The following is a 20222-nucleotide window of genomic DNA, read 5'->3' as shown; positions in this document are numbered from 1 at the left end:
TAGCAATGATGGGAGTTGTAGTCCAACAGCATCTGGAGCCTGCACCCCTGGTCTAAAGTATTCAGCATTATGCTGACTCAAAACAGCTGCATTTGGCTCATGTGGCCACCCTTTCATTTTTTCTAGTAATATCACCAAATTTATTATCTTTTCTGAGGCCAATTTTAGTAGAATCTATAGGGTTTCATATAATACAGGGGTTTCAACCTTTTCCTAATGTGAGGCTACACAGCAGTCATATTCCCATTTTCCTTAACCAGAATTTTGCCCACACACCAGAAATTATAATCTTAGTAGAAAATAAAGTACTTATAACTGATATTCTTTATATTGCACATTTCCCCCATCACTCAAAATATTTCCAATCCAAGGACAAATCTACAGGTATAGTGGAACATACTTTCTGTGCAAAAAAAAGTTTGTTTGGCAGTCTTGCAAGCAGAAAATAATATTATGGTGTGAATTTTTAAATGATATTTGTAGAGTGAATGTAGTTTGCACCATTCTGTGTAGCAGTTCTCCTTTTAGCGTCTAGTGCTAAATTCTAGAACCCTCTCATAGCACACTGCTCGGCTTCTTTCAACCCTTCAGTCTTCACAAATTAGTCCAGAAATACTTGATGTTCATACTTTCTGACTATTTCCCAGTATGGGTTTTAGTGTGCAGTTTCCCCACAAATGTTCATATTGCTTCCATTTTTATTTTGCTAGGTTATATTACTATTTATTTATTGCTGCTTTTAGGTTAAAGGCAGAAAACCAACCACAAAAACAAGTGGCAAAAAACAAACAAACAAACCAGAAAGCAAAAACGAAGAACAAATTCTAGGTGTTTATTTATTTCAGGCCCAGTGCATTTCAGGAAAAATAATAATTCCTCAGGGGCACATTTTTAGTATAAGACACTGTAAAGCAATCTCATAGTGACTCTTGTCCTATAGCGTTGCTTGACTCTGAGGGTTACTGCAAGAAACTTGCCCCTGTACAAGGTTTGCTCCCTAAAACTTTCAACAGATCAGGAATGCATCTTATTCCTTGCACCTGGAGGTTTTTTTCCCCCTTTTAGGTTATAGGCCTTCATAAATAGGTGCACACAGAGACTTGGCGTTAATCTTGTTGAAAATACATGAATGACAACAGTCTCTCCCTTTGGCAAGGGTTTTTGCAAAAACCATTTCTTCACCAACTAGTATTTTATTTTATTTTAGTAAGTACAGTACATAAGCAATACCTTAATATGCACTTTCCCATTGTTAGTTACCTTACAGAACAAGTTTGAGTTTGGGGAGTTTGAAGCAAATGAAGATTTAATATCCTTATGCAGCCTAGTTCACAACGGGAAATCCCCCAAGGTTCTGACTTTCTGCTGTTATTTTGTTTCCCCGCAAGGTTCTGCCACTTTGCACCACTGGCAACAGCTTGCGCAGCCTCACCTTGGGGGGATCCTTGACCCACGGCCCGGGGTTGTCACTAAGGGCTTCCGGACTCTTGACCTCGACCAGGACGAAGTATACTGCCTTAACGATTTTGAAGAAGACGAGTCAGGTGACATTACATACAAGGGCCTAACTACCTCGCCGTCGATGCATCACACAGAGACCTCAGGTGAGAGGTCCCAAGCACAAGTGACTGTTTCAGACAGCGAGAATCCCCCAAGTCGCTCTCAGGCTTCCCCAGAGGAGATGCAGGAACCCGCGACTGACGATGATGAGGGGTCTGGTGAGGGAACCTCATTAAGTCCAGCACAACTGCCGTGTTTGCAGGATGTCGATGATTGGGCCATTCTCACGTCTCCAGAGCAGCACCCACAGTGTTGCTTCATGTGTAGCTTCTGTACAATCGTGCGCTCAGGAATTAACACGAAAGCGTTTTCAAAACGATTGCTTCTAACAAATCATTGATTTTGCTGTACTTTTTTTTTAAAAAAAGTGCATGGTTCATTTTTGGTTTTCTTTTTTTCTTTTTGATAAGAGAAGGCTGCTAAAAAGAATGTGATTCATTTAGGTCCCGAGAGAAGATATGTTGCTGTTGTGTGTCTGCATACATGTGTGCATATGGAAACTACAGTGTTTTAAAAAACCATCCTTTTACAGTATGTTGTTGTTAAGCAGGAGTGGGTTTCAGTGCCAATATTATTTCTCCAGGTTGCTCTTGAAGTGCTGTTTATTGCAAGAGGCAGCAAACAGGACCTAGTGATTGAACACAAGCATTGTCTCATTATTTATATAGGATTAGGTCCCTTCAGTATAAGGGACGCAGGTGGCGCTGTGGTCTAAACCACAGAGGCTAGGGCTTGCCGATCAGAATGCCGGCGGTTCAAATCCCCACGACGGGGTGAGCTCCCGTTGTTCGGTCCCTACTTCTGCCAACCTAGGAGTTTGAAAGCACGTCAAAGTGCAAGTAGATAAATAGGTACTGCTCCGGTGGGAAGGTAAACAGCGTTTCCGTGTGCTGCTCTGGTTTCGCCAGAAGCGGCATAGTCATGCTGGCCACATGACCCGGAAGCTGTACGCCAGCTCCCTCAGCCAGTAAAGCGAGATGAGTGTCACAACCCCAGAGTCGTCCGCGACTGGACCTAACGGTCAGGGGTCCCTTTACCTTTTACCTTAGGTCCCTTCAGATCAGTTATTCCTTAGGACTCAACTGAGGGATAGCTCAGTAGAGCATGAGACTCTTCAATCTCAGGGTTGTGAGTTCGAGCCCCACATTGGGCCAAAGTTTCCTACATTGCAGGGAGTTGGACTAGATGATCCTCATCGCCCCTTCCAACTCTACAATTCTGATTCTAACTACATATAATGCTTTTGCAGGCTTGTGTTTAATAGCACACACTGGTGGTCTGGGTTGGAAGGGTTTTTTATATATATATAAAAACTTTTCGTAGCATAGCTGTCCTGGCAGCACCCTCAATTCAAAGAAGCTATTTGGCGGGGCCAATATTTAAGAAGTTTGGGTTTGGAAAGGGAAATAATTCTGTAGTGCCGTGACTGGGTTTCTCACCACTTTCCTATCAGACCCAAACAGGAGAAGGTGCCCCCTTAAGGTAGTTTGCAGGAAAACTGGTGTTGGGCAACTGAATGTTCACTTCTGTGCTGCCATGCCTCCATGCTTATAACATGAACTTTTGGTCCTGTCTTAGAAGATGGATAGTTTTAACTGTTCTGGAATAAAACAGTACTCTTAAGGCCACCAGCAGATCTTTCACAAACCAAAATACTTTTTTAATAGGGGAACATTGATGTATCTTGTTACTCAGGGAAACCCTCCAGGTCTGGAGCTTATATGAATAGCTGAAATAATAATCATGTTGTGGCCTTAAGCCAGGCATCCCCAAACTTCGGCCCTCCAGATGTTTTGGACTACAATTCCCATCATCCCTGACCTCTGGTCCTCTTGGCTAGGGATCATGGGAGTTGTAGGCCAAAACATCTGGAGGGCCGCAGTTTGGGGATGCCTGCCTTAAGCCATAGCATTATTTTGTGGGTGTGTAGTTCAGTGCACAGCTCTTTTCAGAATCGAGTGCTGCTTTCAGAGAATGAACATTATTTGCACAAATATGAAATGCTATATCAGAAAGTGTTTGTGTCATTTGAAGAATATGTGTGACTGCTGCTTTTTAGTTTCCTTGCACACACCATAGAATCTGATCCTTTTCATTGGCCCTTGTGTACGCTAATTCAATTGCACCGAGCAGGTGGAACAGGTGTCGTTTTGCACTGATTCTGCATGCTGCAAATCCCAGCACATGAGATCTTTTCCCCAAATCCTCTGCCTGTGCCCGATGACTTGAGAGGGGGTGTCTCATGACATTGTGAACTTTCAGAGTAGACAGAAGTTTGCACCTGCTTCGGGTTTTGGAGCGGCACTTAAGATGACCTTTTGAGTTCTCGGCGGTTCCTGGAGAACTTGGGGTTTAGGTGCTTCTGAGTATCCTGGCCAGGGCAGAGTCTCACAAAGAGCTAGAGGTGCTTCTCCCTGGCTAGCGTATCTGTGTAGGCCTGTCCAGAATCTTAATACTACAAAAGTAGTGTTTCGTTCTCTTCTATGCAACAGCGTCGTGATTGTTCTTTGGACAAATGCTTAGCTCTTTATTGTGCTTTGTCTTTCAAATCACAATAGCCAGACCTGATTCTCATTGGGCTCTTGCCTGTTTTATAGCAGCTGTGTTTCTGACTTTGTAATAAGATGTGCTTTTTTTGTAGACTGCATAGGATGAAACCTTTGGGTTGCCTTTTTTTCTTTTTGAAATACTGTTAATTTGCAGGAAGCTCACTATTTCCTATTGTGTTCAAAGGACAGAGAATGCTACGGACATGTGAAAAGCTCCGCTGTTGACTGCTGGAGGATGCTGTTTCCCTAGTGGTATATTTGCAGGATCCATCCTTGAGCTCTAGAAATTGATTTCCCTTTGGTTCTCAATGTTATGCTCCTCTTACTGGGCTCAATTGCTACTTTTAGCAGCCTTTTCCTATCTTTCTTATTCATTCATAACAATGAGTTTTAATTTTTATCAGGGCAATTGGATTTCTTCTAATATAATTCTATGGGAAAACAAAATTGGTGCCTTTTATAAAGTGGATTTTGCGGGGAGTATAGTCTCTGCATTTCACAGTTGGAACAATCACCTAATCTAAAGCTTGCATTGCTTTGGTCTATTTTAATTTGTCATCTAGTGCTACGCTTCCTGTCTTACTTTAATTTACATCTCAAGTGTTCAGATACTTTCCTCCAAATAACTTTTCCTCTCCATTTTGGTTATTTAAGATTTTCTCCAGCATATTTTAACCTTCTGCTTATTCTCCATGGTACACAGAGAATCATGATTGCTAGGCCCAGTCTCTCCCTCCCTTATATATTAACCAATTTACCTTGCTTACCCTAATCCCTGAAGCATCAGCATCAGTTCTAGAGGTGATGTAGAGATTTCTTTAAAAACAAACACATTGTCCTGAGATCTATGTGTTAACCATTAATAGAATTCATAACACTGTGTGTGATGGGGCAGATCTTGAGTCACTTTTCACCTGCCTAGACCCCTTCACTTATCAGGCTGTCTCACTTTCATCCAGGCAATTCCTCTCTCAGGCAGGGATGGGGACCCTCTGGATCTCCAGGTGTTTCTGAACTACATTTCCCGTCAACCCCTGCCACCGTGGCTAACAGTAAAGGCTGGTGGGAGTTGTAGCCAAACGACACCTGGAAGGCCAAAGTTTCCCCTCTCCTTCTCCAAGGCCTGCATAGCTACACATGAGTCTTCTTAGTTGTGTCGTGTGTGCATGCCTCAAGTCATACACTAAATGGTAGTGACCAGAGAAAAGGACCGTGTGTGTTTTCTCAGCCTCTCTAGAAGTTTGGAGTGGCATGTGGATGTGATGTATCTGTTCAAAGCCATGTGTCAAACTGTTGTATATGTCCTTTCACCCTAAACTATGTGTTTGGGGATGTGTTAAATGTTGAGAGGAGGAGGAAGAAGATCAACAGTCACAGGAAACCTCACTGGCATGTTTTTTTGTGCATGTTTTAACACCACTAACTTACTAAGGCTTGTTTACTGAATAAGAACCTATGCAATCATGAGATCTTTGCTGTCGTAACGAAATGGGTTGTACTCCAAGGAACATTTTGGATGCACATCCTTCGAATTTCTGAATCGCTTTGCAACAAAGGGACTTAACCATAAAGTATGTCACGTGGCAGAAGGGGGAGAATTAGCACAGCTCCAGCAGCCCAGGACACAAGGGGAGTGGAAGTGGCATTGGTTAAAATGTGGCGGCACCCTTATGGCTTCTGCTTTCAAGATACCAACAAGTACTCTCTTTCCCCCGTTCCTCTCATACATATAAATTCTAAATTGCCTTAATCCTCCTCCCTCGTTTGCCGTCTCTATTCATGTGGCCGTGTTGAATACATATTTGCTTCCCTACTCTCAAATTCTCTTCCCATTTTTTTCTTGCATTTGCCCTGCATACCATAAAGACACACGCAGGCATGCACATAGCTCCATACAGCATGGTGTGTGTTAATTTTCCCTTTTTGTTTTCAGGAATTTAGATGCTCACCCTTAAGCACATTCCCAGTAATTAAAATTACAGGCCACATTTAAAGTCCTGCGAAAAATAGAAAAAAATTGTTTGTTTGTTTTTGCCTGATTTTGAAATTACATCAAAGTAGGTATTGGATGAGTTGGACGACCCTCCCTGGGGAGAGAGACCATTCATTCCATAGTTAAGATGCCATCACCAAGAAGGCCCTGCCCAGTGGCCACTTTGCCACCACTCAGATGACAGGGAACCCCAAAAAGTACCCTCAGTTGAGGATCTTGGTTCATAGGCAGGCACATGTGGAGACAAGCAGTTCTTTGAGCACCCTGATCCCGAGTCATGCGCAGGTTTGTTTAAAGGCCAAAAATAGCACTTTGGATTGAGCCTGGAGTCAAAGCAATAGGCAAAGCAAGGGGATGACATAACTGTAATGCTCAGTCCGCCTAACAGCCTTGCACCTGTATTTTAGGTTTATTTGCAGTTTCCTAACCATCTTCAAAGGCAGCCCCGCAATAAATGCACTGCTGTAGTCTAATCTACAAGTTACCAGGGAGCATGAATTACTGAGGCCAGGGTGTATTTGTCCAGATGGGTTGACACCTGGCACCCCAGCCTTTATTCTAAGGCATACAATGTAGGAAATAGACCCCTGGAAGATGATATAAACTGCTACTCCACATGGCGGGCCCTTAAGACTTGCAGCTTTCTTTACATCAGCATTCTTCAACCTGTGGTTCTTTGGATTTTGTTGGAACTGCAGCTCCCATCTTCACTGACCATTGGTGAGGATGGTGAGAGTTTTGTCCTGCCGCACCTTGAGACCCAAGCTGAGAAAAGGCTACATTGCATTCGTTATGCGCGAGGCTGTTGTAGAGCATCAATCCCAAAAAGTGCTCCTTCCATTCACAGAGAAAATTGCACCTGCCAGAGGCTTCCACAAATTGGGCTGGGGGATTTTTTCCCCCAGCTCCCTCTGTAGCCCCCTACACCATTTCCCATACTGAAGGTCTACCGATCTTCTGAATAAGATTTTTTTGCAGGATCTGTTGACCTTGGGACATCCCATTCCGTGCCATGGAAATTTACTCCTGGAACTCTGGATCCAGCAGAATATCTGTTTAGATTGGATAGTAGAGAACGACACAGTGCTTGTCTCTCTCTCACACACACATCTTTCTAGGCTTGACAAAATACAACTGCATGTTTTTATAATGTATGTAAGAATATGCATTGTGTTAAAATGTGGACAGGGTTAAGAGAACCTTAAGCAGTGTGACATACTTCATGGCTAGTTTCAGTTTGCATTCTACAGATGCACTCTATAGCAATTTCTAAACACAAATTAAGGACTTGTTCAATGAACTATAAAAAATATTGTTATGATCTAGGGTGCCGGCAACTGTGTCCTGCTGCAGCACTTTAAAATTGCGGGAAACATATTTCCCTTTCTGCTTAACATATGACCATATTTTTATGTATGACATAATTGCTATCTTGTGCAGCTGCAGATGGTTGTGTCTTTGGTGGGGGGGGGGAGGGGAAAAGGCAAAGAAATGTCGCAGATGGACAGTAGTGGTTCCAAAATGGTTACACCAGTCTCCAGGCACAAAAAGAAACACACATGTGTTCTGTTATGTACATATTTTAATGTACATAATATTTACTGCTGCCTCTCTACTGGAATCCATTACTGAAACGAAAGATGACGGGATACTTTTGCTTGGATCAATATGGGGGAAGCTGAAATGCATAAGCATTTCCGGGCTTTGCTGATTTCTTTCACATGCCACCAAGGTCTTGTCTACCGACTGGACTTGTTTAATTCTCCTACCAGCGTTGCCTCTTCAGAAAAGACTAATGTGGAGATGGATATTGAGGCCAATTCTTAAAGTTGCGGTTGTGGCATGATTACCATTCCTGCTGTGGCTCCTCTGGCTGCAACTTTGGCAAAGTTAGAACAACTAAATCAGTGGGGGAATGTTGACAATGTGATTATTGGGGGGAATGACAGTATGTTAATTAACCACATCACTAGCCCCTCTCAAATGATCTTGCTGTTCTATTCCCCCCCCCCAGTGGAATAACAACAACAACAATAATGATGTTATTATTTATGCCCTGCCCACCTGGCTGGGTTAATGATAAGCCAACCACCACGAGGAAGGAGCCACTATGCCACTCAGCTGGTCTGTGAACACATTATGTTACTTACCGGTAAACTTGCTAGGAGGACTGGGCTTCCTAATCCTTAAGGCGTCAGAGCCTGTTTTTGAGCCCTAACAAATACAAGAACCGAAAAGGTGTTAACTCTGATGACGATCTCTCCTCCTGGAGATGGATGTGTTCCATTTCACCTTCCCTGCATCGATCCAGCGAGAAGTATTGCATTGCTTGTCCATCTGTTTGAGTGCACAGAGCTTTTCTCTCTTTCCCCCCTTTTATATATAAATGCAAAGAATGTTCTATTCTTTTTAATGTAGTACATCATCCTGGGAAGTGCATGTCACAAACCAACTCCACCTTCACCTTCACCACCTGCCGCATTCTGCACCCTTCCGATGAGCTCACACGAGTCACTCCAAGGTAAGGGGTTCCAGAGAGCTGTCGTGCTCCCTGGGGCAGGGGAGTGCCTTAGCCTAGAAGGCAAGGGGATTTGGAGCCATGCCTATATTTCAAGGTTCTCCACTTTCTAAACTTCCCATCAGATCACATCACCAGCTTGCCTTAAATATACGCAGCGCTTATTTATCCAGAATCATCCAAGAAATCTAACATGTCTCCAAAGTTGAAGGACACAATGAGATTAATGTCACTTTGTGCCTCAGAGTCATTAATAAAGCCAGTGGCTTTACAGTCAAACAAAGATAACAGTAGTCATGTCTTCAAATAATTGAAACTACAGTGGTACCTCAGTTCTCAAACGTAATCCATTCTGGAAGCCCGTTCGGCTTCCGAAACATTCAAAAACCAAGGCAAAGCTTCCGATGAGTTGCAAGAGTTTTTGGCACTCAGCAGAAACCGCATCACACTTTCGGGTTCTGAAAAACGTTTGAAAAAGGAAGCATTTACTTCCGGGTTTTTGGCGTTTGAGAACCAAAACGTATGACAATGAAGGTGTTTGGGAACCATGGTACCACTGTAAATTAGTGTGGCAAAATTGGCATCATCTACAAATCGGAGGAGAGGGATTCCTAACAGTAAGAATTAGCCAGGTGTGGAGTTTTTGTTTTTTTAAAAAGTACTACAGTTGTCTGTTAAATGTAATTTTACACTAAAGGTCCCTCAAGGTCCTAAAAATAGATATATCCAAGGGTTTGAAATGAGTTGTCATTATTAAAAACTCCTGTAATAACAACAGACAGTTGTCCACACAGTTGTTTTGTAGCAGTGTAAATGGCACCGTTGGGACGTGGGTGGCGCTGTGGTCTAAACCACAGAGCCTAGGGCTTGCTGATTAGAAGGTCAGCAGTTCGAATCCCCGCAACGGGGTGAGCTCCCGTTGCTCGGTCCCAGCTCCTGCCAACCTAGCAGTTCAAAAGCACATCAAAGTGCAAGTAGATAAAATAGGTACCGCTCCGGCGGGAAGGTAAACGGCGTTTCTGTGTGCTGCTCTGGTTTGCCAGAAGCGGCTTTGTCATGCTGGCCACATGACCTGGAAGCTGTACGCCGGCTCCCTCAGCAAATAAAGCGAGATGAGTGCCGCAACCCCAGAGTTGTCCGCTACTGGACCTAACAGTCAGGGGTCCCTTTACCTTTAAATGGCACCGTGACACACAAGTTAAAAATTAAAGAGTTAATAAATTGATAGATTTTTCTACTCCAAAGTCCCATGGAGACATGGAATGGAGCCTCCCAAAAGAAAGCATGGCCGGCTGGCTCCACATTACAAAATGTTGTCGAGCCTTGCTTCATGTAAAAATAAAGCCGGTCTTTTGAATGCCTTAGCGAAGAAATGGAAGAAATAGTAACACACACCATGATGAAACCTGCCGCTGCCCCACTTTACGAGGGGCACCTGCCCTAACAAGCCAGAGGATATGATGTAGATTCCTTCACATGGAATTTCTGCTCTCCCTCACCCTTTTCTTTCTCCAGCCCGCATAAAATTTGCCATTGATTTCATGCTGAGAAAAGCTACAAATCTAGCTGCAATTCCTTCTCCGCCTTCTCAATTGAACTTCTGGCAGAAATCTCTATTGCTTAAGATGTGAATTTTTATTGTGACATTAATTTCATTGGAAAGTGCACTTGCTACTTCCCTTAGCTTACCCTGAAATCTACACTTTGCTCTCTCTGATGGCCGGAGTGGGGTGGGGGTTGTCTCTTTTATTTACTGCATTGGCCTGAATATAAGCCGCACCCGAATATAAGCAGCACCTTTAAAATTCGGGGGGGGGGAGTCAATACCCGAATATAAGCCGCTCCCTTAAAATTCCGCAGGCAATCACACCCGTTCCGTTTACTGTATGTCTGTTTCATCAGCGATATCGTAAAAGCCAATTTTTGTAAGGTCGCGAATTTAAGCCGCAGTTTAACTTTTCGCTGTCGGATTTTTTTTGCGGCGGGAGTGAGGCTTATATTCAGGCCAATACGGTACTTCGACATTCACTGTGGATTCAGAACCAAAGTGCTATCAATGCAAGGGGTTGGAGTAGCGGAGCTCCTTAAACTCTGAATGATGCTTCTTCACAGGTCATGTGAGGAAGACGATGAGACTGCTTTATGTCACCTTGTGCTGAGAGGAGATGTAGGGCACACAATATGACCAGCGTGGCAGGGGGTGAGCAGCGCTACCAGCAGCCTCCTTGCTGGCAGAGTCCTGTAGAAGGAATGTTAGTGTTTTATGGCACCAGCTAACTCAAAGACTTCTGATCAGTCCCACCTCCCTCTTTCCATTCTAACCTAACATCCTAACACAAGGTGGCATTCTAACCAAAACTCTTAAGATCCATATAGTGAAGTGCTGGTTTTAACACTGATTTGAAAGCACAATTGCTCTCTTTTTTGGGTCTTTGTTTTCAGGACACATTTTGAATACCCTGCCTTCCTCCCTCTAACAAGGCCCTGCTTTTGTTAGCATAGGGACGATTACCAATTTAGGAAACAACTGGCATCCTCCCTTGCCATTGCCTTGTTGATCAACTTTAGCATAGGGATGCTTGTTCCAATAATCTGAATAATAATAATAATAATAATAATAATAATAATAATAATAATAATAATTTATACCCCACCCATCTGGCTAGATTTCCCTAGCCACTCTCGGCAGCTCCCATCATCATCATCATCATCATCAAGCGATAAAATATGAAACATTAGAAACTTCCCTAAACATGGCTGCCTTCAGATGTCTCCTAAAAGTCAGATAGTTGTTTATTTCCTTGACATCTGATGGGAGGGCGTTCCACAGGGCAGGTGCCACTACCGAGAAGGCCCTCTGCCTGGTTCCCTGTAACTTGGCTTCTCTCAGCGAGGGAACCACCAGAAGGCCCTCGGAGCTGGACCTCAATGTCCGGGCAGGACGATTGGGGTGGAGATGCTCCTTCAGGTATACTGGGCCGAGGCCGTTTAGCGCCTTAAAGGTCAGCACCAACACTTCGAATTGTGCTTGGAAACGTACTGGGCGCCAATGTAGGTCTTTCAGGACCGGTGTTATATGGTCTCTGAAATGTACCTATTGTTGTTTGTGCAGCAACCTCAGCTTATTTGATGCTGTGGAGAAGAATGCAGGTAGACATTCCCGGGCCTGGTCCCAAGGAGTTTGCAGTTGAAAGTAGTTAGCAATTTATCTCGGGGAGTGTGGTGATTGAAGGAAGTACAGGAAATTAAAAATGTGTTAAGGCAGGGGTCCCCAAACTTATCTCGCCGAGGGCCGGTGCCTCCAGTGCTGATCGTGCTGTGGGCCGGAGCGCGCAGGAGTGCGCGCCCATACATATGCGCACACGCAATTTCCAGCGCACTTCCGGGTCGCCAGAACACCGGAAATAGTTTGTGCGCATGCACTTCCTCCGGCCTGGAAGCACGCCAGAAATGACGCTTGTGCATGCGCACAAGCTATTTCTGACGCTCCGGGGACCTGGAAGTGGGCAGCTGCAGCGTGCTGTTAAGAGCGGGCGGCGGCAGCGGGCAGGGGGGTTGCCGGGGGCCGCATAAAAGAGCCTCGCGGGCCGCATCCGGCCCCCGGGCCTTAGTTTGGGGAAGCCTGTGTTAAGGCTATATAAATATTTACTGGGAGGGAATGTTTATGCACCTGCCTTAAGCCTTTCTAAATTTGATATGTTTGGTAGCTGCTGCTCCAGGACTTGAGCACTATTGAATCTGACCTAAATGCCCCTTGCATGGGCAATATTTGAGTATAGTAACTTCCTCTTAAGTAGGCATTCTTAAAGATTTTGAGAACAGGCTACTCTTGGCAAAGGTTAGAGAGGGTAAGATTCAGTGCAGATGCCCAACAACTCTTATGGAGGTATCAAAATGAACTTCTTTCCCACGTTTATTTTACAAGCCGTTCCCAGCACCTAGTTAGCACGTATATTGCTTGATCAGGAAGACTAATCCATAAATCCATTTTGGGGTAGAAAAGACAAGGGTAAAGACTGCAGCCATTTACAGATGGTAAACAGAAAGGGACCTTTTTTATCCCAGATTTGATGTGATACTCCCTTGTAAATTAGCCCAACTATTTTTATTCACGAAACAAAGTAAACCCGGATTTCCTGGAATACTAGAACACAGCCGACTCTCTTTTGTGAATCTTGTACAGCATCACATGCCCAAGAGTTTTTGAAAGTTCCTTATTTGAAAATAGAATGGGGTGGTTATCTCCAGGCTCCTTAGTTATTCACTTAGGTCAGGCATCCCCAAACTGTGGCCCTCCAGATGTTTTGGCCTACAACTTCCATGATCCCTAGCTAACAGGACCAGTGGTCAGGGATGATGGGAATTGTTGTCCAAAACATCTGGAGGGCCAATGTTTGGGGATACCTGACTTAGGTTCTGTTGCTTCCTCCTTTATGCAAAAGAACCTGCCTGCTCCTTCCAAGTTTGAGATTATGTGGAAGCTATCATGTTTCCCTTCCAGTAATTGCTGCAGAACTGCTCCAGTCTACCTGCCAGCACTAGCCTAGGACTAATATCAAGGAGTATTTTAAGCCTGGAATGAGTGAGAATGGACAAGCTTCTCTTGTTAGCACTAGAGCTTGTAAGCAGATTTTGTTAAACTTTCCTTCTGCACAAAGGACTGATTCAAGAGCCGCAAGAACAGCAGGCGGCCACCTATAAGTACCAGTAGCTAAACCTAGGGCAAGATCATAGGCAATGTCTATAAAAAGAAACATTTGTGTACGCACAAATACTCACTGTTGCACGCACACGTTTGTATTTTTCATGTGCAGTGCTTTCACATGTGACAAAACCTTGACCACATTTCCCAGGGGCTGCAGCAGTTTGCAGTGACTTGTAGTGACATTCCCCTGCTGAGAGCACCTAGCACAGGCATAGGCAACCTTCCGCCCTCGAGATGTTTTGGACTACAGTTCCCATCATCCCTGACCACTGGTCCTGTTAGCTAGGGATCATGGGAGTTGTAGGCCAAAACACCTGGAGGGCCGAAGGTTGCCTATGCCTGACCTAGCACAAAGGAATGCTGGTTTCCTGTTCACCTGACCCAACAAAAATATCTTTAACCTGCAACCCAGATGTAATATTTTCTGCCACTTTCCCCCTGTATGTGTACGATACAGTGGTGACACGAGTTCATTCCACCCCAGCTGCCATGTTAAACAAGCCATGTGGATAATTGTCCCTTAGCACTCTTAACCAAGTTGCTTGACTTTTATCAACAACTGGAATTACAGCTGCACTCCACAAGAGGGCATATTTGCTATGCAGCAGGGAACAGGCTGCTGTGATGACCAAGTTCTGTGTACTCTCAAGTTCTTTGGCAGCTTCTCATGACAATATTATTATTATTATTATTATTATTATTATTATTATTATTATTATTATTAGGGGAGAATATACATAGGTGCATATGTTGAACTGGCTTCATGAGTTGTTCAACATGCAGCCCAATCAATGTGAATTTTCGGGATATGTCGCTGTGTATCACATTTAGTGATAAGGACGTGTCCTGAATGTTCATAAAGTGTGCTTTAACTACCCCATAATTTCAGTTACGGCCCCATAGCAGCCGGTGCATGGGACTACGCCTCAAATAAATGTTCTTCTAGCAGCTCCTTCACAAGCCCCCCACACCAATTTTCAATGGCAGAATTATAGCAGGGTAGAATTATTACCTTTTTTACAAGACCCTCTTTAACCCGTGCCGAAACAGCAGCTGTGTGAGCCGGTCCCACGACAACCTGCTCACACTAGTCTTAGAGGTCCCAAAATGAATTCTCACCAGTATATTTTGTATCAACAGAGTGTACTGCATTTTTTTCTTTTTCTTTATAAGGCCCCGCTCCCCAATTTTATATTTGCTCCAAACTGAAACTCAGTCAGTGGGAATACAGCTTTTGATTTTAGTGACGGTTTTGTAGCAAGTATTCATGGCAGAGATTTATGTAGTGGGATTTGTGAACATCATAATTCATGCCCTTCTGCACAGTTTCTCTTGCCATCACTGTAATCAGAATGTCCTGATAATAGAAACCTCATTAAATCCACCTTTGTTAAAGGAAGAACCAGCTATTGTAACTTGCAAAAACTGACCAAGCATATTCTAGGTAAAGTCGCATGCATTTTTAGTGTGCATATTGCCTGCTCTGCATCATTTCATGGGAATGGCGTTTGATGGCTATTTTCTGACCTGTTGCCCAGAGTTTACCTGGTAGGATCAGAAGGTAGAATAAAATAAAACAACTAATCAGCAGTTGATCAAACAATTGCATGGTGTGTGTGAGAAGCTGTGAGCTCGCAACCACCAGTAATAATAACCAGACCTCTTTTAGGTGGGTAGTAGCAAAAAATGTAAGAATCTGTCTCTGTACACATTCTTGCTTAGCTGTGGGGTTTCCTTTCTACTGTATGTTAAATGGAAATAAGCTGATGAAAGAAATTGATATAATGTTGCTGCCCCATTGTGCATAGAGAACAAGGTTGCTGTTTGAAGCCACAAGACTAAGGTAGCTTTTGTACATGATCACATTGTCTGGAGTTTCCCCCCTGTTTCCTCAACCATAATGTTGCCAATTTGCATAATCTAGAATGTGCATTTGGTTTTATAAGAACTCTGATCTTCTGTATTTCCCAAATTTAATATCATCCGGAAAGGTGCACAGTAGACTAGGGTTTAGACCAGGGTTTCCCAAACTTGGGTCTTTTGGACTACAATTCCCATCATCCCTTACCACTGGTCCTGCTAACTAGGGATGATCGGAGTTGTAGTCCAAAAACAGCTGGAGAGCCAAGTTTGGGAAGCCCTGTTTTAGACTCATGAGTATGTGGCTTGTTTGCAGGAAGCTTGCATTTAATAACATCTGCTGTAAAATAGCAAATATATTCCCTCCATCCCCCTTTTAATTATTTAACCAAATTAATGTACGGTACCTCCTGGTTGTAATTGGAGCGTCTAAGTAGTTTAAGAAGAATAAAACAAACATTAAAATTTTCAGTAGAAGGGCGTTTAGGTCAAGCGTTCCTTTTTCACAGCTAGTGATAAAGCAAAATTGTTTGGAATATGTTCTGTCTGTGTATCTCCCTTAAGTTCTGTTGGTACACTTACAAACAGCTGCAATCCTATTATTAGATTGTTAACCGAAGCATTTACCTCTGGGTTTACGGCATTGGAAAACAGAAGCATTTGTCAACGGAGATGTTCGAAAACCAAGGTACCACTGTACAGTCGTCCCTTGGTTTTCAAATAGCTTAATTCTCGAATGTTTTGGCTCCCGAATGCCGCAAATGCCCAAAGGTTAGTGTTCCGGTTTGCGAACTATTTTTGGAAGCTGAATGTCCAATGAGGCTTCCGTGGCTTCTGATTGGCTGCAGGAACTTCCTGCAGCCAATCAGAAGGCACGCTTTGGTTTTCGAACGTTTTGGAAGTCAAATGGACTTCCGGAACGGATTCCGTTCGACTTGCAAGGTACAACTGTACTCAAATCATTCCCGAGAATGGTGGTCGAGAACTCCTGTTTCCTGCTACCTCAGACAAATGTCGTCTCTCTAGCTGACCTTTAATAATCTGAGGCAATTGAATCGGTACCAAGTACATTGTTATATGTGGGTTTATCAAGCGGTGGCAGTTTGAAAGTCAGTATTCCGATGGAGAGGTTGACTTGTTTTTCTGTTTCCCTTCCCCCTGCCAGCCTTAACGCAGCACCTACTCCAGCTTGTAGCAGCGTTGGCAATTTGAAAGGCACCCCGGTGGCCACACCATGCACCCCTCGGCGCCTGAGTTTGGTTGAATCCTCCACCAACCTCCGGGAGTCCACAACCACCATGAGCACTTCCTTGGGGCTGGTGTGGCTACTCAAAGAGCGTGGGATATCAGCGGCAGTGTATAACCCACAGAGCTGGGACCGCGCCAGCAGGAGCTCCCTCCTGAGCACCTACGCTCCCAGAATGGCCGTCATTCCTTCCACTCCCCCCAACTCGCCTATGCAGACGCCTTCCTCCTCCCCGCCATCTTTTGAGTTCAAATGCACCAGCCCCCCGTACGACAACTTCTTGGCTTCCAAGCCGGCCAGCTCCATTCTGAAGGAGGTGAGGGACAAGAAGAACATCCGCAGCAGCGAGAGCCAAACGGACGTGTCCGTCTCGAACCTCAACCTCGTGGACAAAGTGAAAAAGTTTGGGATTGCTAAAGCGGTCAGCTCGGGGCAGCCGCAAGCATCTGCGCTGGCGGACGGGCAAGGACCCCTTCTCCCCGGGGCACAAAGGCCAATGAAGGCCTTTGCCCCGGGGAGCCTGGTACCAGAAGACCTGGCCTTGGGTGGTCCTTCTGTAACAAGTGCCATTGGGGCCCTTCAGCTGAACAGCGGCATTAGGAGAAACCGGAGCTTTCCGACGATGGTGGGTTCCAGCATGCAGATGAAGGCGCCGTCGTCTTTTACTCCTGGCCTGTTGATGGGAGCAAAGCTTCCTAAGCAAACCAGCTTACGGTGAATGGCTTAAGATGCGGCCGAACTTGCAAAGGAGACACTTCCTTCAGACATTTTTTTTATATAAAAAACGAAACAACAGAGTTTTCTTCTTCCATTTACCATTGAGTTTGACAAATCAACTTTGTGCCTAATGGGGGGTGGGGGGTGGGGAGAGTGTAAACTTTGTACAGGATGTAAATATGTACCAGATGTATTATAAGTGAATCATGACACTGTTTTGACAATTTAACATGCTAACCTTTTGGAAAGGGTGTTTTTTGTTTTTCTTTGCACTGAAATAAAAAAAGAGCAATCCTTGGATAGAAAAAAATGAAAAATCAAGAATTCTTAGTTAGCCTAGTTTGATATTGGGACTAGCAAGGGTTACAGATCATGCTTTCCAAACTGTGGGATATCAGCACACAGAGTAACTCCTATAAACACAATAATTTTTTTGTAGTTCATCAAAGCAAGTAGATTAGCATCCTGAACATCTTATTCTGCCTTTATGGAGGAGAGGGGGGATATTCAAAGGATCTTTTTTTCTTACAAAATAAACTTGAAGTAATAATGTGTTGAGAGTGACTGCTAAGTCTGCTAGGTGCCAGGCAGAAAACACACCTCTTTGCTGCTGCTGGTGTTTCATGTCCTGTGTTAATATTATTTTCAATGCTGCACTGGAATGTGGAAGGAAAAGTGCTTTAAATAGTGTTTTGTTGCAGACACTGAAAACACACACCTCTCGGAAACAAAACAAAATCTTGTATCTTTTATCTTGCTTTCATGAGGAGCCAAAGTCACTGAAGGAGTTGATTGTAGGTATGTTTAAAAGCCTAAATTTAAACAAATGTAGTACAGTGTTGCCAAAAGATGTGTCCTTAAGAGAATAATTTCAAAAATAGCTTAGTAAAGAGTGGTACAAGTGAAGGATAAATATTTCCATCTGTTTACCTCCAGATTTTGAGGTATTTAAAACGGTCCAGTGGATCACTTCATAAACAGGGTTAGGCCATTGCTATTTTAAGTGACGGTATACATACATATCTGTTTCCATCAGATCCATGAGATAAAGCTACTAGCAAATGGTTTTACATCATCCGCCCTAATACCTTTTTGGAAATCTTCAGTATTTGGACTTTTCTTCCCCCAAAGGCTTTTCTAATTGTAAGGCTAATTCATTATTTAGTATTACATTTTTTTTAATGGTTCGTTCACACAAATCAGGATCAGACTAGTTTATGATCCTGGCTTGTTCACTAACCATAATGATAAACTAATGAAAGAGTTTCCCTAACTTTGGACTTCACAGGGAGCTCTGGTTAGTTTGAAAGTGGAAGCAGATGTTTGTGACCTTGAGGCTGCGTCCAAGGTTCATTCATGTAACGCTAAATCATAATTTAGCGCTGTAGCATTGCGTCCAGAATGACCCAGTACGTAGAAACTTGAAACAACATCTGGAAAGAACTGAAAACAAACGAGCAGCACAAGGCACCATTAAGTTCTTCCGCCAAGAAGATGGTAGCTTGGCCAGAGCATTCTTGTGTAACTTCCATTGATTTATTTTGGGGGGGGGGCTTATTCAACAGAACTTCCCGTCCCAGGTCAGGTTTATTTTTGAGCTTATGTTTTGAAGCAGTTGGTGTGCCTAGTTGTGTGGGTGGCTTGTTCTTGACTGATTTAAAACCAAACCCACTTTATTTATTTGATGCCAGTACCTCACTACATACTGTGCTTGCCGTTGTGCCAGACTGTTACTAAATCATTAGCACTGATAAATATTTGCAGTAGTGGAACTGTGTGCGGTTGTCGTTTTTTTATGGGCGACAGGTGAGCCCGGTTCTCTGTTCACGAATTAGCTAGTTGCAATACTGCTATGAATATTGAGAATGTCAGAGGATGGCAAGAGAGGGCATCATTAGCGAGTGCATGTGCTTCGAGATTTCTATTTATTCTACCGACATTCTAGCACTTCGTCATTGCCTCTACTTGCTGGTTGTCTGTGTGCACTTAATTGCAATTTGCAAGAACATAACTTAAATCTTTTTATCTGAATGTATCTTAAGACAACCAATAAATTTAACAATTTTGAATAGGTTGGGAAAAGAATCACGAATGTATGAGGACCTTTTCATGTACCAAGAGACCACGAGCTCATTTGTGGAATAAAATGGTAAAAAAAAACCCAATGATGAAGTTGAAAGTAGTATTATTTACTCTTTTTAAATAAAAGGAGGTGTCTAACCACTGGAAAATCAGGTCACAAGGCATTGAAGAATTACATTTCTATTTTATTCACAATTGAATATCAATAAACCAATAAAGGTTATATTGTGGGTTATTTAAATTTTCTGGATTTGTGTTTCCTGCTCCCCCCCCCCATTTCTATCATCTAATACTTGTTATTTCAGTTGTGAAATGGGATGCCAGATTCCAAATAATTTTTTTGTCTGGGAAGCGGAGGAGAATGCAGTGACCTGAGGAGGGAAGCTTGCCTTCATTTGGAGAGACAACAAGCCCGAAAAGACTGGTTTTTCCCAGCCCTGCTCCTCCACGGACTCACACATTCACACACACCTTCCACTAACCCATTTTTCTCTGCGCACACAAAAAAGACCAGGTTTTCCCCAACAGAAGCCTGACCCAGAAGTGCTCTGGAGAGACTTTCTCCTCTTCACCTCTCAGGCCAGCAAAATATGATTTGGGAATACTTTTCCACCACTCTTCTCACTGGAATAAACTCAATATATCAGTAAAAAGCCCAGATGAATGAATTTACAGAGATACATTGCTGCTTTCCTAGGCTGGCCATGTAAAGGGGGGGAAATACTGTGTTTTCTCCTGCTTTAACCTAACGCTGGACAACAAACTCGGAAGACCAACAGTCAGATTGTAAACGTGCCTGATGTGTTGGGGAGGGCATTTATAATCCTGCTAGAACCTTATATAACAATGCAGTTATGAGGGACTCCTGATTTAATCCTTTGGGAAAGTAGGAAATAAAATAAGAACTGCAGTTCATAAGGGGCTCCTGCTGGAATTGGATTTGGTTTTTTGTGAGGCCCTGGAGATGGGTGGCAATTGTAGGGCTGATTGCA

General features: G+C 43.5%; 1 protein-coding gene across 13 annotated transcripts in view; it reads left to right on the top strand.

The window, feature by feature from the left end:
• Positions 1-17205, top strand: part of TRAK1 (trafficking kinesin protein 1) — a 122496-nt gene extending 105291 nt beyond the window's left edge. For 4 of the 13 annotated variants that reach the window (XM_035130168.2, XM_035130173.2, XM_060280621.1 and 1 more), the window contains 3 exons: positions 1389-1718; positions 8521-8623; positions 16351-17205. In XM_035130168.2, the coding sequence (XP_034986059.2) occupies positions 1389-1718; positions 8521-8623; positions 16351-17149 (1232 nt within the window). In that variant the 3' untranslated portion in view covers positions 17150-17205. The other 9 variants (XM_035130169.2, XM_035130182.2, XM_035130177.2 and 6 more) reach the window with 8 other exon arrangements.
• Positions 17206-20222: the final 3017 nt, after the last annotated feature.

Source organism: Zootoca vivipara, chromosome 12 (assembly GCF_963506605.1).
Source record: "Zootoca vivipara chromosome 12, rZooViv1.1, whole genome shotgun sequence".
Lineage (NCBI taxonomy): Eukaryota > Metazoa > Chordata > Lepidosauria > Squamata > Lacertidae > Zootoca > Zootoca vivipara.
This window is presented reverse-complemented; position numbering and strand designations above follow the sequence as displayed.